The sequence below is a fragment of the Lampris incognitus genome, chromosome 14 (genome assembly GCF_029633865.1).
Source record: "Lampris incognitus isolate fLamInc1 chromosome 14, fLamInc1.hap2, whole genome shotgun sequence".
NCBI lineage: Eukaryota > Metazoa > Chordata > Actinopteri > Lampriformes > Lampridae > Lampris > Lampris incognitus.
In genome coordinates, this window is record NC_079224.1 from 35,220,951 (window position 1) to 35,245,773 (window position 24,823).

Genomic DNA, 24,823 nt, shown 5'->3' on the forward strand with positions numbered 1-24,823 from the left:
GAATCTGCATATCAACATTTGCATGATATCAGTATGCGGTATGACTGTTCAGAAAAGCTTATGTCTTAAAAATAATCGTGCCAATTCAACGCCTTCCCGCCATTGCAGTACCTATGTTGGCCATCTCAGGCACAATGGCGCTGTAGGGCCCTTCATCAAAGACAGGTGGGTTGTCGTTGATGTCCTGCACCCGGATGATGAACTGGGACGAAGGCTCCAGGGCGCGCTCCGTCTGCCGGTCGGTGGCCGTGGCAATGAGCCGGTACTCGTCCTTCTCCTCACGGTCCAGCGGCTTGGTGACGTGTATGTTGCCCGTCTTCTCATCAATCACAAACACCGAGCCCGCCCCCTCACCCCGGAGCACATACTTGGTACGTCCATCATTCCTGTCCATGTCGGTGTGGAGCTAGGAATAGCAAGAAAGTAAGGGGGGACAGAAAGACAGAGGGGAGTAGAGACAAACAGAGGGACAAGACAGAAAAAGAGAGAGAAGAGAGGGAAGGGGCGAAAGCAGCGGGTGAGGAAAGATGAATGATGTAAACAGCAGTTAAAAATTAAGTTTGTTTTCGAGTGAGGAAGTGAAAACAAAACAAGAAGATTATCTTCTGCATGCTTTGGGGATATAATGAATTTGAACAGGGGCAGATAACAGACAGCATATTCGAAATACCCCTCTCCCACTCTTTCCCTTGTTTGCTCTATCTTTTTCTCTCTCTCTCTCACCAACACACACATACACACACACTTTTTTCCCCTTGTATTCTGTCTCATCTCTCCATCCCCACAGGGTAGCGTCTACAAACCAGGATCCCCCTAATCTCAATGATATCCAGAACACATGCTCCCCTGCTCTCTTTAAAAGCCTCTATTCGCTCTCCAACAGCTGGGAGTAGAGAGAGCTTAGTCGTCTGTGCACACACGGCACCCCTGCTAGTTGAAGAGAGCATCGTATGAAAGTAAAAAATGAACACAACAGCGCACTAATCAGTTATTCTCTAACCCGTAGTTGTGTACGGTGCCTTCAGAAAGCGTTCGCCCCTGCCGAATTTGTTTACATTTTGTTCTCGCTAAAATTCCAAATTCAAATGCATTGAAATGATTTTCTCTCCTTTCATCAACAAAATAGATTGAACGCAATTATGAAGCAAAACAGAGGGTTTTTTGTTTTTTGTTTTTGTTTTTGTTTTTTTTCCAAATATGAGAGGCCTCGATTTCTTCACCCCCCTTGTAGACAGGCCTTTGGCAGCAATTAGAGCTCCGAGTCTTCTTGGGTACGCCTGGATGAGTTTCACACTATTAGATTTTGGAAGATTTTCGCTCATTTTTCAGTGCATATTGGTTTTGACTCTTCCAAATCAGATGGCGAGCATCAGTAGCAGATGCCGATATTCATGTCATGCCATCGATTTCCACCAGGTGATCTAAGTCTTTGCAAGACAGCTGAACCCAAGATGAACCAGGGGTCACGACAAACGTGACCCCCAGAAGAACAGCAGCAGCTGAATCCAAATAGAAGGAGGAAGATGAGGAGGAGGAGAGGCTGCTCCTGCTGCCTCCTCCTCCACAACGCCGGACTCCACAAGCAGAACAGGTAGGGTGTCGGCAGGAAAGGAGACAAAACCCTTTTTATTCTTGCCAACCTGCCAAAAAGCGGACATGATGCATGATGTACTTTGGTGGCACACAAACGAATGTCTATCAGTGTATCATACACAAGTTATATTGATGCTTCTGGTGAATATAGTTTTTAAAAATCAGAGGTGGCCAAACACTGAAAGCCTGTTTGCGGACAAGAGTGACCATAATTCACAGCACTTCGAATGCAGCATTTGAAAGTTTTTGATCTGAAGTTGCGCTGGTTGTGTTGACACAGAGTGAATGTAGCCTACGTAAAATGTTGGAGAGTTAACCAATTTGGAATTTGCTTTAATTTGTATTTTATTGCACTTGGTTGGTTGGCACAGCAGGCTAAATGCATTTTCTCCCATTTCAGCTGAGGAGTTCTGCAACTTGGTGTACTGGTCTCTCAGCCACTTCTCTGATAATTTCCCATTTGCTCAGTTTGGTCATTTGGTTTGCTTGGCTTGGCGAGACGGTGGATCTTGGCAGGGGCTGGATTGTGCCATATTTTGTTTCCTATTCTGTTACAATAGATCTTAGGGTGCTACTAGGAAGGCTCAAAGCTCTGCCAATATTTTCATAAACTTTCTCCAGCTTTTTGCCTCCTAATAACTTCTCTTGGTCTTCCTTGACAACAGGAATGATCTAATCGGGGCGTCCGGGTAGTGTAGCAGTCTATTCCATTGCCTACCAACATGGGGATCGCCGGTTCGAATCCCCATGTTACCTCCGGCTTGGTCGGGCATCCCTACAGACACAATTGGCCGTGTCTGCGGGTGGGAAGCCGGATGTGGGTATGTGTCCTGGTCACTGCACTAGCGCCTCCTCTGGTTTGTCGGGGCGCCTGTTCGGAGGGGGGTGGGGTGGGGGGAATAGCGTGATCCTCCCACGCACTGCATCCCCCCTGGTGAAACTCCTCACTGTCAGCTGGCGACTCCACATGTATCAGAGGAGGCATGTGGTGGTCTGCCGCCCTCCCCAGATTGGCAAAGGGGGTGGAGCAGCAGCCAGGACGGCTTGGAAGAGTGGGGTAATTGGACAGTTACAATTGGGGAGAAAAAGGTGGAAAAATCCACAAAAAAAAGGAATGATCTGATCTGCCGTGTTAGCTGTGACACCTCACATATTTGCTGACTGTACAATCATGCAGCTCAACACAGACTCACATTCAATACAAGTGGACCTTGTTAACATATCAGTGCGATCTCTTAACAACACCGAATACACCTGTCTCCCTTTGAGTTGAGAACACAAAGGGGGTGAACACTTTTAAATTAAGTCATTTTCAGATTTGTATCTTAATGTAGAGCCGAAGACACCTAAATACTCTGTTTCATTTTGACATGACAGAGAATTACTTTGATACGAGAAGGAAAAAAAAAAGAGATCAGTTTGAGTTTGCAACACAGCCAAACTAGCAATAATTAATGGGGGAGTGACGATTTTCTGAAGCTGCCGTTTGAGAGAAGGGCGGAGGGCTGCACAGCGGTGGGACACGGAGAACGGCGTATCGATCTTGGCCTGGTGCTGGCTGATTGGATCGGCACCAGCGGGCCGGCGGGGCGGCTGGGTGGCCGGTGATCATTCATGCAAGGCGAGGTAATATCAGTAAGGCCCTGTAGCTCCACTCTGTCCCTGACGAGCGCGACAAACCAGCGGGACGCATCCAGCGCATTAAGATTCAATCTCATTACCCTACGCCTACGTGGGTCGAATAGCGATTGTGATAAAAGGACTGCTAAATTAGCCCCCCACTTGGGAAAGTGTGACTTTGGCTTTAAAAAAAATAAGGAGTGCGGCACTCGTGCGGGGGCCGGGGGGACGGGGAGACAGCTCAGGGAAGCATTGTTGCGTGGCAACAGCTAAGCACATTTGGTAAATGAAATGAGGGAGGGATACTTTGATTCGAAATATTCATTAATTTGCCGGTGGCCATTTTCTTAAAGGGTGGGTGGGGGGAGACGGGGGGCGGTGGATACGCCACCTTCCCAGGGGGTAAACAATAAGCAGGGGTGTTGACAAGGTTGTTTATCATAACTTTTACTGTTTAAAAAGTTCATGCCCGAAAACACTGCAAAAACATTGAGCACACAGTGCAAAACTAAACGCGTCACCTTCAAAATGCACCTTTTTTCTAAATGACTCAAACGATCTGTGTGATTTGTAAACTAAAGAAAAACACTCTGGCAGAAAGAGCGGGAGACAGAGAGAGAGAGAGAGAGAGGGTCTGGTTAGAGGGCAAACAGCACTTAGCAAACTGGAAATTTACCCGAGCCACTGTCACCTGCTGGTCTAAAGGTGCTCGTCCGTTGCCATGCACCGTGTTACTGAAGGGCTTGACCGCCAATTAAGCCTTTCCACGAAATGACTTCAGTTCTCACGAGGTCCCTCTCTAATGGTGTCTCTTTCTTATGTCTTGGAGGGACTGAATGTGATCAGATGTTTAAGTAATGTCAAAAAACCCTTTATTATATATATATATATATATAGAGAGAGAGAGAGAGAGAGAGAGAGAGAGAGAGAGAGAGAGAGAGAGAGAGAGAGAGAGAGATTCTTTCCCCCACAAACCATCAATGGTGTTGCTGATAAAAGTGCTCAACAAATGAGCGGAATTTAAGATAGATAAGAAAATTTTCATATGTTACAGTACAAGCTTGTTTTGTGCGTCACGCACTCATCAGCTGCCAATGTGACAATATACATATATATATATATATATATATATATATGTGTGTGTGTGTGTGTATGTGTGTGTGTATGTATGTATGTAGTAGAGAATTCAGGGGGCAGCCGGGACTATGTTAACCAGTCAACTAAAGGGGCCGACCCTTTTGTCGACTGGTTAGCGCAATCGCCCGTGGTGCGGGCAACCTAAGTTCGCATCCCGACTGCCCCCTGAATTCGCTACACTGGTGTCAGAAGTGGGATGGTGAGACCGTGTGAGGCCATTGGAAGCGCATGCGCCCAGAGGCATGAGGGAGCTGGTATGCTGAAGCGCGGGGACGCACTTCCCTAAGGAGGGGGCTAGCGTAACGATCACGGATGAGTAGACTTGCTAGCCCCTTAGCTAACGGGTTGGACCCTTTAGTTGACTGGTTAGCAAGTCTATTCATCTGTGACCATTACAATTTACTATATATATATATATATATATATATAGTAAATTGTAATGGTATGGTATATGAACATACTTTGTGTGTATGTTGTATATTTGCAGAACAGAGTTTATATCTTGGATCAAATTATACTTGAGGTCGACAGTGAACCAAGGCAGACCATTCACATGAGCCTGCCGTTAAATGCCTTGTGATTCAGGTTCACGGATTTGGGTGCAATTCAATGAGTTTACGTTTGAGGCCTACAAGGCCTCACGATCTCGCGCAAACTGAATCACAAGGACGTTTTGGGAGAACATTGTGAACCACCTACACCTACTGACGCAAAGCTTGTATTTATTTTCCACCATGGACTGTAACCGGCTGAGGTCAATCGGCCAAAACCATCCAGCTGGTGCGGACCACCGGGGGGAAGCAGGTTCCTCACTGTAAAGCTCCTCATGAAGAGCCATTAACAATCAAAGCCTTTCCAGCCCCGCGGCTTAACGAGGGGACTTAACGAGCCTCTTAATGAAGCCCCGGCCATCATTAGCCCAGTGAGAGGTGGCAGCCATGATAAAATTGAATTGCCCAGAGCAAGTCGAGAGAAACAGGGCCCCTGCCTGCAGAGACTGCTTCCATTTAAGCCTGACCTTTTACTCTTATTTGGCCCTCAGCAACATCATCAAAAAGCACACAGCAAAGAATAACACTGAAGTCCGATGTTTATTCACCGATATTACAGCCAGGGAAAGGTTATGTCTCCAGAGGTGCTTCAGGTTTGTAAGGTGTTTTGGCGAACCGTCGTTCGATTGTTGACAAAACGAGAAAAAAAAATGCACTGCTCAAACAATATCTTGATGTGAGCCAGCACCATATTTCACATCCATTTAATTTGAATAATACATCTCATAACGCCAACATTTCATAACCCTCTGATATATCATCAAATATATCAACAGCCAAACAATAAGCCACCACGAGCCAAATTTACAGATGTGTCGACTCTCCAGGGAGGGTGATTTGAGTCGGATAGGCCGCCATTTCCGCCCTCCCCAACGCCTGCTGTATATGCAACATCCAGCCTGGCTCCACACCTTTAAATCTCTTCAATTACTTATATTATCATAAGGTAATATGCTTATACTCATATACTCAATTTCACATTTTTGCAATAACCATAAATCATAGAGTCAGGGAAAAGCATTGCGCCACCTCTAAATCACTTAAATAACTTACACCACCGTATACTCAATTTCACTTTTCTCTTGCACAATAAATCATAAAAACACCAAGAAAAAAAGTGTCTTTTTTACAGCCATGCATTAGCTTAATGAATGCGAATGGTTTGCCCCACACACTAAGTGTGCATGCATGCATGCTGAATGGGTGGATGGATGGAAGGATGGCTGTTGAATGAATGCGTGCATGTGTGCATGCATGCGTGTGTGCGTGCCTATTGGAGGAGTGGATGGATGGATGGCCCAGAAAGTTGAATCAGTTCATCTGGACACAACGTTTACTGGGAGAAACGCTTCATCAGCCTGACGAACTTAGACGAGTGATTAAACATTTCTCCCACTACGTGTTGTGTCCAGATGAACTGATTCAACTTTCTGGGATTTCCTTCTCTGGATTACTGAGCATGCATCAAGAGATGGATGGTTGGATGGTTGGTTGGATGGTTGGATGGATGGGTGGATGGATGGGTGGGTGGATAAGTGGATGAATGTGTGCATGCATGTGTGCAATGGACAAATGGATGGATGGATGGATGGATGTGTGTGTGTGTGTGTGCTCGCATGCGAGCATTGGATGGGTGGATGATTAATGCATAGTACTTTTGTGCCTGCATGCTTTGAATGGATAGATGCGTGCACAGGATGGGTGCAAGGGACGCTGGAGGGATGGATGCATAATCCATGGAGGGATAGATGCATAATCAATGGCTGGAAGGATGATGAATGGATGGATGTCTGTCCATGTATGTTTCAGGGCTTGAGGCTAAAATGGAGCAGCGGTTGCTGCAGCAGGGGGAATAACAATGTGTGAAATTGATTGGCAGCTCACATGAAAACACAAACAGCCTACTGTGGCCATGAAGGCACCGCTGGGTCCTGCAATTGCCAGCGAGGTCCAACTCCGCTAACACACGAGGGACTCCTATCAAAGGCATGATAGACTTGTATGGGGGAATCTCCTGCACAAGCCTATGGAGGAAGGGAACCTATTCATCTGCTGTGTGGCAACTTCAAAAGAATCTGAATCTGAGAGCTGCTGCATGCCGCAGCACCCCACAGCTAGTTTTACTCCTCAATAGAGTCCAATACCGGAGCTGCTGGGACCGAGCCGGCGCTTTCATACCAGCCAGGGGGAGGGAAAGAGCACTTAAAGGAGAAGGTCAACCAGTTCATCTGGGACCAGCACCTCCAAACCAGATGTGCTTCTGAAATTTAAAAAAAAAAAAAAGAAACTGATCAGGGGACATGGCTGAAAAATTAATTTGGGACGAGGCCCAATTGGGTTCAGAGAGGCTTATTACAAATTAAATCAAAACTTAAGCCACGCCTCAGAGCCGCCTCACCTGCCGTAGAAATATTGTAAGAATTGTGTGTGTGTGTGCATGTGTGTGCGTGTACGTGTGTGTGTGTGTGTGAGAGAGAGAGAGAGAGAGAGAGAGAGAGAGAGAGAGAGAGAGAGAGAGCGCTGGCCAGAACAATCTGGAAGCAGCAGACAGTCTAATGACTTTGTGTCCCTTACTGGCCTGACTGACCCTCTAGTTGGCAGCCATCAAACATATTGGACTAGAAGCCAAAGCCTGATTTAGAGTACATGTATGTGAGTGTATGTGTTGTGTGTCTGTGTGTGTGACTGCCCCCTGTGCCTAACCTGGAGAGGGAAGAAAGAGCTGAAACTGGGCCAGAAGCCTGGAGAAGTAGCAGAGCGCAGAGCCAGGGCCAACTACATCTACGCAGTGACTAATAATTAAAGTCAACAACTCTATGGGCTGGCTGTGAACAGGGTTGCAATCATCGCTTGTCCCCTCTCTCTTTCCCATCTGGAGTACACTGGGTCCCCATCTGGCCCCCAAGGGAGCAAGCTATAGTGCACGCAAACACACACACAAATACACACACAAATACACACAAGTGCATCATGTCTTCCCTTAATTCTCTCTCTACCTCGCTTCTGACTGCCTACAGGTAGGCAAAGACATAGGGGGGCGCACACACACACACACACACTATAAGAACACCAGTTTACACCCAGTAAATCAGCATCAACTATTTATATTTTTATATTTATTTATTATTTATTTATATTCTATTTTCATTCATATTATTTTTTTTTGGGGGGGGGGGTTCCTCCTTTTTTCTCCCCAATGCACCCGGTCAATTACCCCACTCTTTGAGCCGTCCCGATCGCCGCTCCCCCCCTGCCGATCCGGGGAAGGCTGCAGACTACCACATGCCACCTCCAATACATGTGGAGTCACCAGCCGCTTCTTTTCACCTGACAGTGAGGAGTTTTGCTAGGGGGACGTAGCGCGTGGGAGGAACACGCTATTCCCTCCAGTCCTCCCGAACAGGCGTCCCGACCGACCAGAGGAGGCGCTAGTGCAGCGATCAGGACATATACCCACATCCGGCTTCCTACCTGCAGACACGGTCAGTTGTGTCTGTAGGGACGCCCGACCAAGCCGGAGGTAACACGGGGGAGTCGAACCGGCGATCCTCGTGTTGGTAGGCAACGGAACAGACCGCTACACCACCCGCACGCCCCTATGTATACTTATATATTTGCAAAGTTTTGTGATTTTGAAATTTGTCTCAACCCTCTGACGGTGACATGTCACACACTTTTGTTAATGACGCCAACGACACGGTCAGAGTCACGCGCAACGGCTTTCAAACTGACAGGCGTCGTACCGTCCTAGATGGCATTGCCCATGCACCTTGCACCAAAGCGGCTTCCCAAAATTGTCCAAAACTATCACAAAAACCTCGGAAACGACCTTAAAAGCTATGGAGGATATCTGGAAATGTTATTCGACTCGGGAAGGGAAAAACATCCGCGCTCGCTCCTTAGAAATTGATTCGGAAACATACACGCACGCACACGCACGCACTCACACACACGTGATGCGGACCCGTCCACAGAGAGAAGTCTCAGCAGAAAGAGAGAGCAGGCAGGCAGCCCGCAGCCAGCGCTTTAAACCGTCAGAGGCAGACCTTTGTACTCGACATGGTTTCAATTCTGTCTGAACTTTAAATCAAACTCAATCTCGCAGTAAACGTAGGGGAACCCAATTCTGCAGCGCGCACATTTTAATACCAGATGTCTGTTCGTCTCACAGCCCGGCCCGCTTCAAACATGCCATTAGAACCGGCACTTAACACTTTAGCATTGATCCGACACTGGTGGAGCGCCGCAGCAACCTGTTTACGTCAGCCGCCCCCCCCCCCGCCCCCCGTCTCAGGCGGCGTGGACGTCTTGTCCTGCTGTTGTTTGATCTAATTCAATGTCCTGAGGGAACGCTGCGATATGGGACTTCTCTGTCCCTCATAACCCCCCCCCATCTCTCTCTCTCTCTCTCTCTCTCTCTCTCTCTCTCTCTCTCTCTCTCTCTCTCTCTCTCTCTCTCTCTCTCTCTCTCTCTCTCTCTCTCTCTCTCTCTCTCTCTCACACACACACACACACACACACACATGCATACACACATGCATACACACACATACACACACATACACACACAGACATGCATACATACACACACACATGCATACCCAAACATACACACATATACACACACACACAAACATGCATACACACACACACAGACATACCACACACATACACAAAAACACACACAAACACACACATGCATACACACACATGCATACACACATACACACAGACACACACACACACACACACACGCGCTTGTCCTCCATGCTCAGTCCCCAACAGAACATTCATTATTCATCATTATTAGACTTTTCCTTTGGCATCATAAGCTGTTCAATACAACCCACCACGGTTACTCCCCCACAACATATTATCCAGGACAAAACTGCTTTAGCCTCCGACTGCGCAAATCCCGTTTTTGTTCTTCATAATCAGCTGACGTACTGGCTTGGGGATGGGGGACAGGGGACAGACCGTGCAGGGGTGGTGGTGGTGGGGGGGGGGGTTCTCGGTGATTGTAGTGTGTGTTTTACTGCCTCCTTGCCCCTCTCTGATGTTGTGTGCTCCACATCATATTTTTAGCCAAGGGAGACAAGCCTGGAAAAGGCCACTGGAGGCTTAACTCACTGCTGTACATTTAAAGGGCAAATCGCCCACATATATGCCACCGTGTGCCAGCGCCAGAAGAATGCTTTTTGCCAGTGGGAACAGAGTGTTTAGTGTGTGTCTGTGTGTGTGTGTGAGAGAGAGAGAGAGAGAAGTGGAAAAATTAAAGTGAATGTCAAGCCCTGTGTGAATATCTCTGATCTTTTTTATCTATTTATTTATTTATTTATTTGGCATCTTGGTTTTGTTATTATGTTTTCGGGGTGTTTATGTGTGAGATGGCACCAACTTGAAGGTGCAAAGGCAATCTCATTACCAGCCAAATTCTCTTCTCCTCTCTGCTCTTTTCCTTTTTAAACTCCCCTCTCTCTCTCTCTCTCTCTCTCTGCGTGCCCTCCTCACTGGTTGTAGACCCTCCGATCTCTGAATCACCGGTTTCTCCAGGTCACGGTGAGAAGCGGCGCGAGCGGCCGGCACCCGTGCCAGCTCGCAGGCCGCTGCATAAACATTAGCTCAGGTCACAGTCGCAGAGCTCATACCCAGCCATGCATAACCATGAGTTGAACCCCAGCATGGCCCCTTCGCCTCACATCACGCCAGCGGCACGTACACGTGCACAAGAGATCAGAAGTATTCCTTCTGCCAGTACCGCAAGTCGATACAGTGCAACTTTGCTTCATGTCCGTGCTGTCGAACGAAGACTGTAATTGTAGTTTTTTTTACAGCCTGGGTCTTATTTCCATAGTTTTCACCATCATCCATATCAATAATGATGTAATCCCCCCCCCTTTTCTCCCCAATTGTATCCGGCCAATTACCCAACTCTTCCGAGCCGTGCTGGTCGCTGCTCCACCCCCTCTGCCTGTCTGGGGAGGGCTGCAGACTACCACATGCCTCCTCCCATACAGGTGGAATCACCAGCCGCTTCTTTTCACCTGACAGTGAGGAGTTTCGCCAGGGGGACGTAGTACGTGGGAGGATCACGCTATTCCTCCCAGTTCCCCATCCCCCCTTAACAGGCACCCCAACCGACCAGAGGAGGCGCCAGTGCAGCGACCAGGACACATACCCACATCCCACCCGCAGACAGGCCCAATTATGTCTGTAGGGATGCCCGACCAAGCCGGGGGTAACATGAGGATTTGAACCGCTGATCCCCGTGTTGACAGGCAACGGAACAGACCACTACACCACCCGGATGCCCAGTAATGATGTAATTTGACTCACTGACTTCATTGTGGAGATTTTGGACACAGCACCAGCGCAGGACTTTGCAACATTATCTAATGGGGCAACTGAACACGAGCGTTTTTGGAAGTGAAAACGAAAGTGAAAGTTAAGTTATTATCCAAAAATGTCCAATATGATCAACGGTGGATGACACTGCTGATCTACTTCCTGGTTCAACTTGCAGAAAGTAGCAGCCTATACTTACCGTAGGTGGTGGTAACCATCCATAAACTAGCCGGCCAGCAAAATAGAGAAGTCATAGATAATGGACAGTCATGGACACAGTCTGACTGAGACACTGGGGGGGGGGGGGGGGTTGCCGTTTAAAGGACACGTTTAAGACTCCTATTCACTTGTCCCATAAGACACCATTGTAAAGCGGAGTCCAGCAGTGGTCGTGTATCTACAATCTACACAATGAAGCCAGTGAGCACAATTATATAATAACTGATATGTGAAAAAGACCGATATACACTGATGAGCCAAAACATTATGACCACTCACAGGCGGACCGAGTAATGTTTATCATCTCCAAACAAGGGCACATGTCAAGATCTGGGTAGATTTGATAGCCAATTTATTGGTATAGCACAATAGCACAAATTACAAATTTGCCTCAGGAGGCTTTACAGCAATACAACATCCTGTTCTTAGACCCTCACATCGACTAAAGAACAACCCCCCCCCAAAAAAAAGTTTAGATGATAAGCGAACAATCAGTTCTTAGTCAACATGTCGGATGCAGGAGAAATGGGCAGGGGTAAAGACCTGAGCGCCTTTAACAAGGGCCAAATTGTTATGGCCAGATGACTGGGTCAGAGCATCTCTGAAATAGCAAGGCTTGTGGGGCGCTCCTGGTCAGCAGTGGTGAGAACCTACCGACAGTGGTCTGTAGGTTGGTCTACTGTGGCAAAAGTCACAGTACATTTTAATGATGATTACAGGAGGAATGTGTCACAACACAAAGTGCATCACACCCTGTTGCGTATTGGGCTACGTAGCCGCAGACTGATCAGAGTGCCCATGAAGACCCCTGTCCATTGTCGAATGCCCCTACAATGGGCACGTGAGCATCGGAACTGGACCTTGGAGTAGTGGAAGAGGGTGGGTTGGTCTGATGAATCCCATTTTCTTTTAGATTATATAGATGGCAGTGTACATGTGCGCCTTTTACCTGGGGAAGTGATGGCACTAGGATGCACTGTGGGAAGACAACAAGCCGGTGGAGGCAGTATGATGCTCTGGGCAATGTTCTGCTGGGAAAACCCTGGGTCCAGCCCTTCATGTGGACGTCTGTTTGATAGACACCACCTACCTAAACACCATTGCAGATCAGGTCCACCCCTTCATGACAACGGTATTCCCTGATGGCAGTGGCCTCTTTCAGTAGGATAATGCGCCCTGCCACACTGCAAATATTGTTCAGGAATGGTTTGAGGAACATGACGAAGTGTTCAAGGTGTCGCCTCGGCCTCCAAATTCTCCAGATCTCCATCTGATTGAGTATCTGTGGGATGTGCGGGACCGAAAAGTTCGATCCATGGCGGCTCCACTTTTTTAACTTACAGGACTTGAAGGATCTGCCGCTAATGTTTTTGTGCCAGATACCACAGGACACCTTCAGGGGGTCTTGTAGAGTCCATGGCCTCAGCGGGTCAACGCTATTTTGGCGGCACACGGAGGACCAACAGCATAATAGGTATAGTCATAAGGTTTCGGCTCTTCAGTGTACGTATTTAAAATAAGACCCAGGTTGTAAAGACACTGGAATTATCCTGTAAGTTCACTCTGGTCGTTTAAGATGCTGCAACTGCTTTAGAATACCCTCTCTGACCGAGGTTCAAAAGAAATAAGACAGAGTGATGTTTAAAATTCAGACGATGGCCCCGCTGATATGTTAAAACATTACCGGGAGATGAAAAGACACAGCGGAAGAAAGAAAGAGAATGGAGCTTGGAGGTGAAGGAGGGAGAGGTGCACTGTTTCCTTTGAATCCCATCTTTAATCCACTGATGGTTTCTTCTGTCTCCTCCTTCCAACCTCTCTCTCTCTCCGTCATTCTCTCTACCTCCTTTCCCTCTCTCCGTGTGACGCAGCACCCACTTTGCAGAGACACAATCCAACACAGCCCCTCCGCGGGGGGTTTTGCAATAAAATGGTATTTAACCGCTCCGAGCGCGCTCGTTCTTGTGCCACCACCCACCCCCCATTTTCTCTGCCCTTGTTCCTTTTATTTTTCCTTCCTTGGTGCCCTGGTTGCACAACTTCGATCACCCTTTCATTTGTTTTCTCTCTCTCTCTCTCTGGTCCGTCCTTCTCCAGTTTGCTTTAGGGCTGATGATCCGCGAGGTCATCTTTAGAAACCTGTGTGATCTCTCATTTCTCCTCCTCACATTTCTTTTTCTCCTTTTTTTTTCTTTTTTGTCTGCCTCACACGCTCTTTTCCTCTCCGCTAGTTGCAAGCCATTAACCTTTCCTTGCTTTCATCCTCTCGAGTTTTTCCTTGCTGCTCTGCATACTCGCATAGTCAACACGGCCCTCACTAACATCTCTGTTTGCTGGTTTGTCCTGGTGTGTGCTCGTGTTTCTTCTCTTCCCCGATACTTTTCTCCAGAACCACCTCGTCTTCTCCTTACACCATATCCCTCGCTCCATCTCTCCGTTCTCTCTCTCCTCCTCCACCCTAGCTCTCCCTCCTTCCGTCTGCCTTCCATTTCTGCAGCCGGGATCTAATTGCTCTCTCACCCCTGCTGTGCCAGGACCCGGAGGCTAAATGGTATTTCCAGGGAGGGTGAGAGAGGAACGCTAAAGAAAACACAACCAGTTTGTGATGAGACATAGTTTAGATTATTATTGATGAGCTCCCTGTCAAAAGGTGTTTGTGTGTGCTGCTACTGTTGGCACCCTAAAGGCTCACTTGCTCCCCCACTCTCTCTGTCTTCTCTCTCTCTTTTCTCCCTCCTGTCTCTCTCTCACTTCTCTCACCTCTCTCTGTTTTTCTGTCCTCTCTCTGTCTCTGTCTCTGTCTCTCTCTGTCTGTCTGTCTGTCTCAATTGTTTCTCATTTGAATTGATCTGGGGTGCTGCAATGGTAGATGAACTCTTCTGGACGTGTTACTCTAAAGCAGTGACTGTTGAATATTATAAGAGAGATGTTTCAGAGATGTTTAAGATTGTTTCTCGTTGAATAAAGAGCAGTTTTAAATTCAAACGTCTGTCTCCCTCTCTTTCACATATCTTCACTCACAAATGTTTTTGTTGTCTGTTTAGTTTGTGCAAGTGTGTGTGTGTGTGTGTGTGTGTGAGAGAGAGATTCTATATTTATTCACAAATATCGCTTAAATCAGCATGTTTAAGTGTTTGAGGGAATGCAATACTGTACATATGAGGACACAGTTTTCCTTCTCCTCCACTCCAACAAGGGGAGAAGGTTTAACATGTGCATGTGTGTGCTCATGTCTGTGAGCACACACATGCACACACACACGCCTATGTGCATGCACACTCATCCATCATCCATCCATCCATCCATTATCCGAACCGCTTATCCTGCTCTCAGAGTCGTGGGCATGCTGGACCCTATCCCAGCATTCATTGGGCATCAGGCGGAGAGACACCCTGGACAGGCCGTCAGGCCATCACAGGGCCGGCACACACACACACACACACACACACACACACACACACACACACACACACACACACACGCACACACACATGCACACACACACACACACACACACACACCTTGGAACAATTTAGTACGATCAATTCACCTGACCTGCATGTATTTGGACCGTGGGAGGAAACCGGAGCACCCGGAGGAAACCGACGCAGACAAGGGGAGAACATGCAAACTCCACACAGAGGACGACCCCGGACGACCCCCAAGGTTGGACTACCCCGGGGCTCAAACCCAGGACCTTCTTGCTGTGAGGCGACTGCGCTAACCACTGTGCCACCATGCCGCCCATGCACACTCATATGCACACAAAAAAACACACACACACAAGCTCCTACGTACCCTCATTTAGCAGCCACCTTCTATTCATTCTAAGCTCTGCCGAAAATGTGCCCCACAGGCATTGCTCCCTGGCCGTGTCTTATCGATAACAAAGTGTTCAATAACCACGGTATTTATGTATGGTATTGTATTCTGTGAAGCACTGTGCAACTCTTCTTTTGAAAGGTGCTATAGAAATAATGTATTATTATTATTATTATATTATTATTATTTATTGATCTTCAACTGCCTTCAGGCTACTGTAATCTTTTAACTGCACTTTGCAGAGCAATTGGTAGCTGTGAATTTTAATAAACATCCAACGCAATATAAATACTGAGCACATACCACTTTGAGAATTTAACAGTACAATTTTGTTAAAGCCAAAAAAAAACCAACCTAAAACTACTAAATTTAGGGTTGATATTCTGCCAATATGCTTAATATTCATAGTGTGCTCCCGTGTAAATGCAATATGTTGTAAAGCAATAATGTTAAATATGTAACATAGCCATATTTCACCACATATTAATTATGTATGTTTGCATAATAATATGCTTTGATGAGATCTAGCCTAGGTCCTTTTTTTGTTGCGCTGTTGATTACATATGCATGCTCCCCTTATTAGCTCAATAGCTCTCATTCTAAAACTATTACACAGGTGAACCGGGGCAAGATGGAGACGTCGGAAGAGGAAAGAAATACATCACGTTTTTTTCCACTCGCCCGAGGTCTTAAATCAGTTTGCATTTCAAGAAAGGAGGGGAGGGGGGTAATCAGAAAGGGGTGTGTTTCTTTCCCCCCCCCCTTTCTTTTTTTAAATCCCGGCTCGGCTGAGACGCCTTTTCTTCTCAAGAAAAATCAGTGTTTTCTTCACACTGCCACTGCAATCACTTGAAACCCCATTACAGACCATGTGACAGCATCAATTAAATTGACAATTACCATGGGGGTAAGACACTCCAAAATAGTAACATGGTGTTGTGTGTGTGTGTGTGCACATTTGTCTGTTGACACAAAATTGAGCCAGAAACCACTGCAAAAACCATTTCTTGGCCTTTTTGTCAACATCTGCAAACCTAAACAAGTCTCAATACCAGAGACCAAAAAAAAAGAATAAAACAACAACTCTGATCTGCGATGTGCTACACAGAGATTTCCAGGGCTGTTCCACTGACAACTAACAGACAGCGGTGGACTCATGGGAGTGATTCTTTGAGATTTAACACCCAAAATGAGCTTCATTTTTCGCCAGCATTGCTGTTCCGACAGCTCAAATGGGAGTGGACGCGCTCGCGGCATCAAGAAAACTAGTCCGGGTACTCTCATTGTGTCCACAAAGCCGGCTGCCGACTCAATACCAGGGGAGGCAGAAGAGGCTTTTTCTCTCTCATAGACATCACAGATTATACTCTTGGCTGTTATTTTTCAGCTTTGGTAGACATTTGTCCAGACTGAACTGTCCAAGACCAGGTGACAGGTGAAAAGGTGAATTCGGGCAAAATGTTATGAGTACAACCTTAAATGTTCGAACATTTATCAGTGTGTGTGTGTGTGTGTGTGTGTGTGTGTGTGTGTGTGTGTGTGTGTGTGTGTGTTGTCGACAGAAGAATGAGTCCCTGGCAGGCAGTGTTCACAGTTGAGGGAGCCTGTTTTTGGCCTATGTCAGATCTGGCAGGTGGTGCTGTGCCGAGCTGTACAGTTGATTTTTCATTGCTTTCCATCACGGCTTTCTCTATTAAATCACAATGAGTTCCCTGATAAGGAAGGCGCTGTTGTCCCCATTGATCCCCCAGCCTATAGCTGCAGCCTGCAACTGGAGCGCAGCAGCATGGATTAAAAAAATGATAAGAGTATTAAGATGTATAAGAGCATTATGCATGTGTGTCTGCCGTTACCCATCAGACACAGTAGGGCACTAATCGTATACACATCTATCCCACAGACACAGCCGTGCACACGGTGCTTTCACACACACACACACACGCACACGCACGCATGCGCACACACACACACACACAGACACACACACACACGCACAATTGTGTTCTGGGTGTATTCCAAGGGTTAGCACTATCATATGAGCTTGTGTGTGGCCCTGGCGCCTGTCCCTCCTCAAGTGCTATATAGTGTGCTGGCATCAATACCCACTCGGCACGGCAGATTGGCACTAATGCCTTTACACATTATGCCATCTGCAAGCTGGACCATGAGCTTGTACATCTTCTGCACCTCTCGGAAATTCATTGTACTCTGCTCCTCTCTCTCATCCATCACGACGCACAGGCAAAAAAAACAAAACAGAAAGATAAATAGCCAAATTACACATCGGCAAGTCATCACTCCAAACTAGGAGGTCTTTCTGTGTAGATATAGCCCGCAAGCTGCTGCCTGTCTGGTGTACAACTTGACATTTTAAAGCTAAAATCAGCACCTTTTCTCCCTTATTAAATCGTAATTTTTATCTGGATCATGGAGTCAAGTTACATAATGGCTAACCAAAATCTTTACCATGGTTTTGGACACTCTCCAGTATACTGCTGTTTGCATTTTTTGACTGGGTCCCACCAACTGGTATGTGTTGGAAACGAGTCCAGCAGGAAAAAAGACCGAAATGTGATGCCGATGGGGCAGTGACAATCCCTTTTACTGTACAAAAGTGTTCCCATATAGTCTGATGTAGTTTGTAATACATTAGACTGTCTGTGTTAGCTTTGGTCCCAGGATCAATTTTTACAAGGGTGGGAAGTGTTTACTGCTGAGCTGATGGCACACCAGCCACAATGGCTGCTACACCTGGCTGCCTCCTACATCCAACTATATCACAATACTTCTACTGGAAGATTGACTGTCTGTCCAACAATCACCACATAATCATCATCACATTTCAAATTGATAAAACAGCAGGAAATGTCATGGTTTGCGACTTAAAAAAAAACAAAAAACAATTGGGTGATTCTGGGTATGAGGTAACAAAGTTCTGAAAGGTGGCGAAACATCTATGACTGAGGCTGGTACCTTCTGACACAACCCGGCCGCCTTCCAGCTGCTTCTCTCTATGGCATCCGACAGCCTGCAGCAGTCACAAGGGGAACATTACTATTCATTTGCTCAGTAAACTGGCCACACAGGCTAATAAATTATCCCATCTACCACAGCTGGGTACCTAAACAGTTGGCGCATGCTTGCGTGTGCAGAGAGTACAGCCAATACAATATGTGGCTTCGAGACACCTTCTGTCCTGTCAACATAACCTCCTCCAAACACATCTGCTCACTCTCTCAAAGGTAGGTAGAGGGGACAGTGGGGGGGGGGTCGATGACTAAGCAATGATTACAATGAATTACAGTTCCAGAGGAACAGGACTCCAGCGCTCTGAGAATTGTGTTGGGGGACAACGAGAAGATTAATCCTAACGCGAGAGGTGTAAATCAGTCCAGTAGAAACAGCATTAGTGGGACCTTCTGGACCTCCAGCCATGAGGGAGAACTGACAAGTCTGACCTGCAGTAAAATGAGGGAACTCCGATTATTCTCCCTTACTGCCTTGGGCTGGGGATCAATGGTGGAACGAACAAGTAAAGCCATTAATTCTTCTAGAGATGTCAATTCCCATTGGCAAGAGTAGATTGGTAGTGCTCGTGAGTAGGCCCTTGGGCTGATCAGATCTGAGGGGTTTTGTTAGGCTTCAGTGAATCACAAATTCATTGAATTTTTTATGGAGAATTGGAAGACACTAACTCAATATAAATCATCTTCCAACTGAAGGTTTAGAACAATACAAAATAAAACTTGATGGAGGAATTAGATAATGTAAACCCATGCATGTGTAAGAAGGGAACCTGGAAGAAGAACCTGTGGTTAATAAGTCGGATGAAAGACTTGTAAAAGAATCTGAAATAATCATAAAACTTTAATGAGACATTTCACAAACTTCATAAATGTTAAAAAAAGAGATATTTTTCGCTCTCCTTACCCGTCCAATAAGCACAGGTTCAGGTCCGGCATACTCTTCAATCACAAAGAACTGATTCCAAATCCAACTTCTTCTGCTGCGTGAGCGTGACCCTCTTTCCACCAAATGGTCCCCTGTCTCCTCTTCCTCCTCTGAAATCATTTCTTCAAACACCAAACTGCTCTCATTTCCCAGTTGGTTATCACCCGCCATCACCAAGCTGTGAGACCCATCCTTTACCCATTCGGTATCTGGGTGAAGCTTCAGGATATGACTGCTGTTGATTGGTCGTGTTTCTTCATCCGCAGGGTACTGGGCAGTGCTGGGTAGCGACTCCCCATGGGACTCCTCGGGACTGTTGCCCGTTCTCACCGCCATGGGCTGTATGGTCAGCCCCAACGACGGAGAATCGTTTATTTGAGGGGAAACATAATTTTGGAGACATTTCGTCGACGATATTGGTGGATCTGTCTGACTGAGGTTTGTCGTCTTCTCAGGCTTCACCTCATTCTTAGGGGTTGATGGTGAATGGAAAAGGTATTTGCTCTTGGAGCTCTCACTACTATCCAAACTTGGCATCTCTGAATTGCCTTTCCCTTTGCCAGAAACTAAAGTGGCTTCCTCCAGAGGGTTAAGATGAGTATGAACGCCACGATCTGGATGGAGATCTGGACTAGTGACTGGGCTGAAGTGAGAGGTTGTAGTTTGATTACCCAAACCAGAGTGATTTTGAGTGGCAGCTATATCTTGTCTTTGTACTTTCAGAGCCTCGAACTGGCTGTTACTAACATCAATTAAGTCCCTCTTTCTGCTGCGACTAACCTTGGTCTGAAAAGTCAGACCGGGAACATTTTGCATTTGGGAGTTGACAATTCTGACTAAGTTCTCTTTGGACAGTAGTTTAAGTACACCGTAACTGCCTGTGAGGTTCAACTTTAGATTTGACTCCATATTGACTTTTCCCGGCACACCTGACGCATGAACGCTCAAGTCAGGTTTAGTCTTGGATCTGGGAACTGGTTTAAATCTGGTCTTATTGGAGTGCATATCTGCCTTATGGTGAATTAGGAGAGATTTTTCCACCCTCCCTATTTTGGCAGTAGTCCCTGCCTCATTTGAATTATTCTTGGTCTTTTTCACATCTTGGATGAAGTCCTTGTTAGCCATGTATTGAGTCAGTTCCGGCTTGCTGACAGAATCAACCTCTCGCTTTGGCTTTACACCGAGTCTCTCTTTGTTAGCTAGAAACGGTGCAGCATGATTCTGCAATAATTTGGCGTAAGAAATAGATCCGCCCTCACCACCCTTATCAACATTAATCAAGTTTTTAAGAGTCACAACAGGCATTGCATTTTGATCCACGCTGGCATCCCACTGATCGACAACCTTGTTCTCCGCTGACTTCATTATGCGAGGCCCGCTGACTCCTCTCCGTTTTACAATCTTACTGGCGGACGCACCTCCCTCAAGCTCACCCCATAGGCATAGAGCAACCAATAGGAGCAGATTTCTGGTAATCATCTTGTCTCAGTGGTGGGGGAGTCCTAATTGTGAGGTTTGCTGTAAGGCGAGGCTTGCTTTCCAGTTGTCGTCATCCTCTCTTTTTATTTTCCTCTCTTACACACTCCTCCTCTCACTTGTCCATTCTCTGCCCTTCAAACGGTGCTGGAGGGCAGGTGTCAGTCACTCCTTCCCCCTTTTTTTTCGTTTCACGGCGTCTGATATCTTCCTCTATCTCTCCGATGCGCTCCCCCTCTCTGTTGTTTTCTCCCCCTTCCTCTCGCCAAGCTTCTCATTCAGTTTACCACGGAGAGTTGAACACCCTAGGAGAAAAGATAAAGATAATTAAGTTAAAACTTTAATCATCGCACTGTGTTAATTAAAAGTGGAGAGACAGACAGGTGAGAACTTGGGGATGAACATTCAGGACTGGCCGTTTGACTATATGGCTATCACGCTTGTTGAAGCACACAGAGCATTCAAGGTCTGGAAAAAACATTGATTTTTACCCTTGTCATGACCCTTGTGTTTTTCACATACATCTGTTCTACTGATGTTAACAAGGTAACTTGGCAGTCTTGCAGCTCGGCTGACCATGCGTGCCAGTTTACATTGTACTGAGCAGCATTTTGATCCTTTGTCCCGCATGTTGAACCAACATCCGCATTTTGAAGAAAAACTACATGTTTCTCAATTCAAACATTAAACAATGGATTTTGATTATTATATTGAATAACAATCTGGCATTCTCTGCTCTCTTTATGACAGTTTGACTGCTCAAAAATTAAGTCTTCTATTAAAAAACACGAACAAGGTACAAAGTTAAAATCGCTCTATTTTATTATTTTTTTTAGATTTTTTTCCACCCTCCCCCCCAATTGTACTTGACCAATCACCCAACTCTTCCGAGCCATCCCGGTCGCTGCTCCACCCCCTCTGCCGATCCGGGGAGGGCTGCAGACTACCACATACCTCCTCCGATACATGTGGAGTCACCAGCCACTTCTTTTCATCTGACAGTGAGGAGTTTCCCCAGGGGGACGTAGCGCATGGGAGGATCACGCTATTCCCCCAAGTCCTCCCTCCCCCCCCGAACAGGCACCCCGACCGACCAGAGGAGGGGCTACTGCAGCAACCAGGACACATACCCACATCTGCCTTCCCACCCGCAGACACGTCCAACTGTGTCTGTATGGGACACCCAACCAAGCCAGAGGTGACACAGGAATTCGAACTGGTGATCCCTGTATTGGTAGGAGTTGCCAGCCATTTCTTTTCACCCGACAGTGAGGAGTTTCACCAGGGGGACGTAGCACATGGGAGGATCACGCTATTCCCCCCCCCCACGAACAGGCGCCGCTACACTACCCGGATGCCCCGACCGACCAGAGGAGGCACTACTGCAGCGACCAGGACCACATACCCACATCTGCCTTCCCACCCGCAGACATGGCCAATTGTGTCTGTAGGGATGCCCGACCAAGCCGGAGGTAACATGGGGATTCAAACCGGCGATCCCTGTGTTGGAAGGCAACGGAATAGACCGCCATGCCACCCAGATGTGCCAAAATCACTCTCATTATTTACCCTTCGTCATGCCCAAATTTTCAAATCTGTTATTCAAGCATATTATATATACTGTTGTATGCTTACTAGTGGATAGGAGTGTAATTGTAGGTGGGACAGAAGTGTGTCTAATTAGCCCAACATGCATTATATCAAAGTCTATACCATCTTGCAAAATTCTTGCTATTTAGCCTGCATTTGAACCGTTTGTTGCGAGCCACCTTATCTTCAACATGGACAAAGTAATGTGAACATGAACAAGAAAAAAAACTGCCTTAGCCTTTACTGTGGATGAACAAGCACTGTCAAGGATTTCTGACTGCAAGATCAAGATAATGCCCTGATGACATAAAAGCGTCCTCAGATTACTTTGATGTCTGATAAAGAAGTTTTAATTAATATAGTGCTTTGATCAGTCAATTATAAAGCCAATCAAGATGTGAGCTCTTGACCGAGACGCTACTCGCTGTGTCATTTTGCTTTGAACGGTCTAAAAGGAGCGGCGGCTTGTCTGTGTATCTCATGTACTCAAGGCCCTCACGTGACATCAAATGCCAGATCAAAATGTCAGATATCAGGGCATCCGGGTAGCGAAGCGGTCTATTCTGTTGCCTACCAACACGGGGATCGCCGGTTCAAATCCCCGTGTTACCTCCAGCTTGGTCGGGCGGACACAATTGGCCGTGTCTGCGAGTGAAAGCCAGATGTGGGTATGTGTCCTGGTCGCTGCACTAGCACCTTCTCTGGTTGGTCAGGGCGCCTGGTCAGGGGGAGGGGGAACTGGGGGGAATAACGTGATCCTCCAACGCACCACGTCCCTATGGCCAAACTCCTCAGTCAAGAGAGTGGGATGATTGGCCAGGTACAGTTGGGGAGAAAAATGGGGGAAAAAATCCCCTCCCCCCCAAAAAAGGTCCGATATCAACTGATGGGACTTTTTCCAAGTATTTTTTCAGATATCTGTTTCAGGTATTCTATCAGGTATCAATCACTGCGACAGTTGTTCGAATTTTAGCGACAGCTCAGCAGTAACCGATGAGTCGAATACACATCTGTTTGACAAATTACATTCACAAAAAAACCCCACAAAAACAAAAGGTGGGGAAAAAAAAGAAAAACAGATGGCGGGAAGTTCACTCTGCAAACTCAAAAATCTGTCATCTTCCAGCCACCAAGAGTTGGTAACTTGGTGAAATTGTTCCAAGTTTAACGTCGGTGTTTGGATTTGTAAAGTGTTGTGGGTTAACTTGTCTTGGCTGTCCTGTGCAGTCTGGTGAGGCGTCTCTTGGTGTATAACATTTGAGCATTCGTGTGGTGTAGACAGACCCTGTCAGTACAGTCGCTGGGGCATGACTTATAGGTTGAAATATTCCTTATGGAATATTTTCTCACCCGTTCTCTTTTTACTGTTGTCAGCTCCCGCCAACTTTTATTCACTCCATCTAAACAAACACTTTGGTGAAGAGAGAGCAAGAGAAAGGGGGGGGGTGGAAGCCTCCGTCATTCAATTTTTTTTACCACCTCTCCCACTCACCACCTGTCCCTATCTTCATCTATCCATCTTCCTCAGCCTCCCTCTGTCTCATGTCTTTTTTACTTGCTATTGTTTTAGTATGCTGTCCTCTCCGCGGCTCGCTCCTATCCTCTCTGCTCTCCCTCATCCATGTCAATCACAGCGCTGTCACTACCAACTCCTCACAACCCCCACCCCCGCCAACCACCCCCAACCTCCCCAACATACTTCCCAACCTTCAATCAATCAGCACATCTCCTCCCTCGTCCTTGCAACATCGGAATTGACAAGCGTCCCACTGGCTGCCGTTTCAACGGCAGGCCATGCCGGTGGAATACGTGCCTATAACACTAAAGGCCACACCAAAGAATGATGTCGGGTATGCCGGAGAATATTCAGCAGAAAGTAGAGGCAGATGAAGTAGATGCAAAAAAGTTCTGCTCTGATTTTTCAGCACAAGTCGTGCATAGGTCAAGTTTACCACAAACAGGTCTGGTGGTGTGTTATCACACATGCACAGCGTGAGGAGCTAATCAGGATGGATTCGATGGCACAGCTCCGCTCTCTCCTGGAGGAATTTCAAATTCTCAGCAGCGAGTTTGATGGACGGGAAATTTTTTTTGCAACAGCTGCCTTGTTAATGAGCCACAGGGCAGGTAGCAAGACACCGGATGAGAAAATCAACGTGGCGGTGTAGGTGGCCGAGGAGGTCGAGTGTGTTAGTGTCAACGTTTTGTGTAACGTGTTCACTGTGAATGCCGACTGGAACCCTGAAATCTAACACTGGATTTGAAATAATGGGTCTTTACAACAGCCAGGGGAATGGTGGTTGGAGAGAGGGCTTAAAAAAACCCACAATCACCTTTTAAACTGTAGCCAGGTCTACAAATTCTTAACCATGAAGGAACAGACCTCTGGTCTTATGGTCTGGTTTTGTGACTAGACTCTTCTATTTATATTTGATGACAGCATCATTTCTGCACTAATTCTAAACTCATCATACTTTTTTAGATCCCCCCCCCCCCCGCCTTTTTCTCCCCAATTGTAT

General features: G+C 46.7%; 1 protein-coding gene across 1 annotated transcript in view; it reads right to left on the reverse strand.

The window, feature by feature from the left end:
* The window catches only part of LOC130124412 (cadherin-24), a 136,986-nt gene extending 117,211 nt beyond the window's left edge, over positions 1 to 19,775 (reverse strand). Inside the window, exons 1-2 of the mRNA XM_056293868.1 lie at positions 19,218 to 19,775; positions 112 to 406 (exon numbers count right to left, since the gene is read on the reverse strand). Coding sequence (XP_056149843.1) covers positions 112 to 406; positions 19,218 to 19,775 — 853 coding nt within the window. The remainder of the gene's footprint in view (positions 1 to 111; positions 407 to 19,217) is intronic.
* Between the last annotated feature and the right edge of the window lie 5,048 nt (positions 19,776 to 24,823).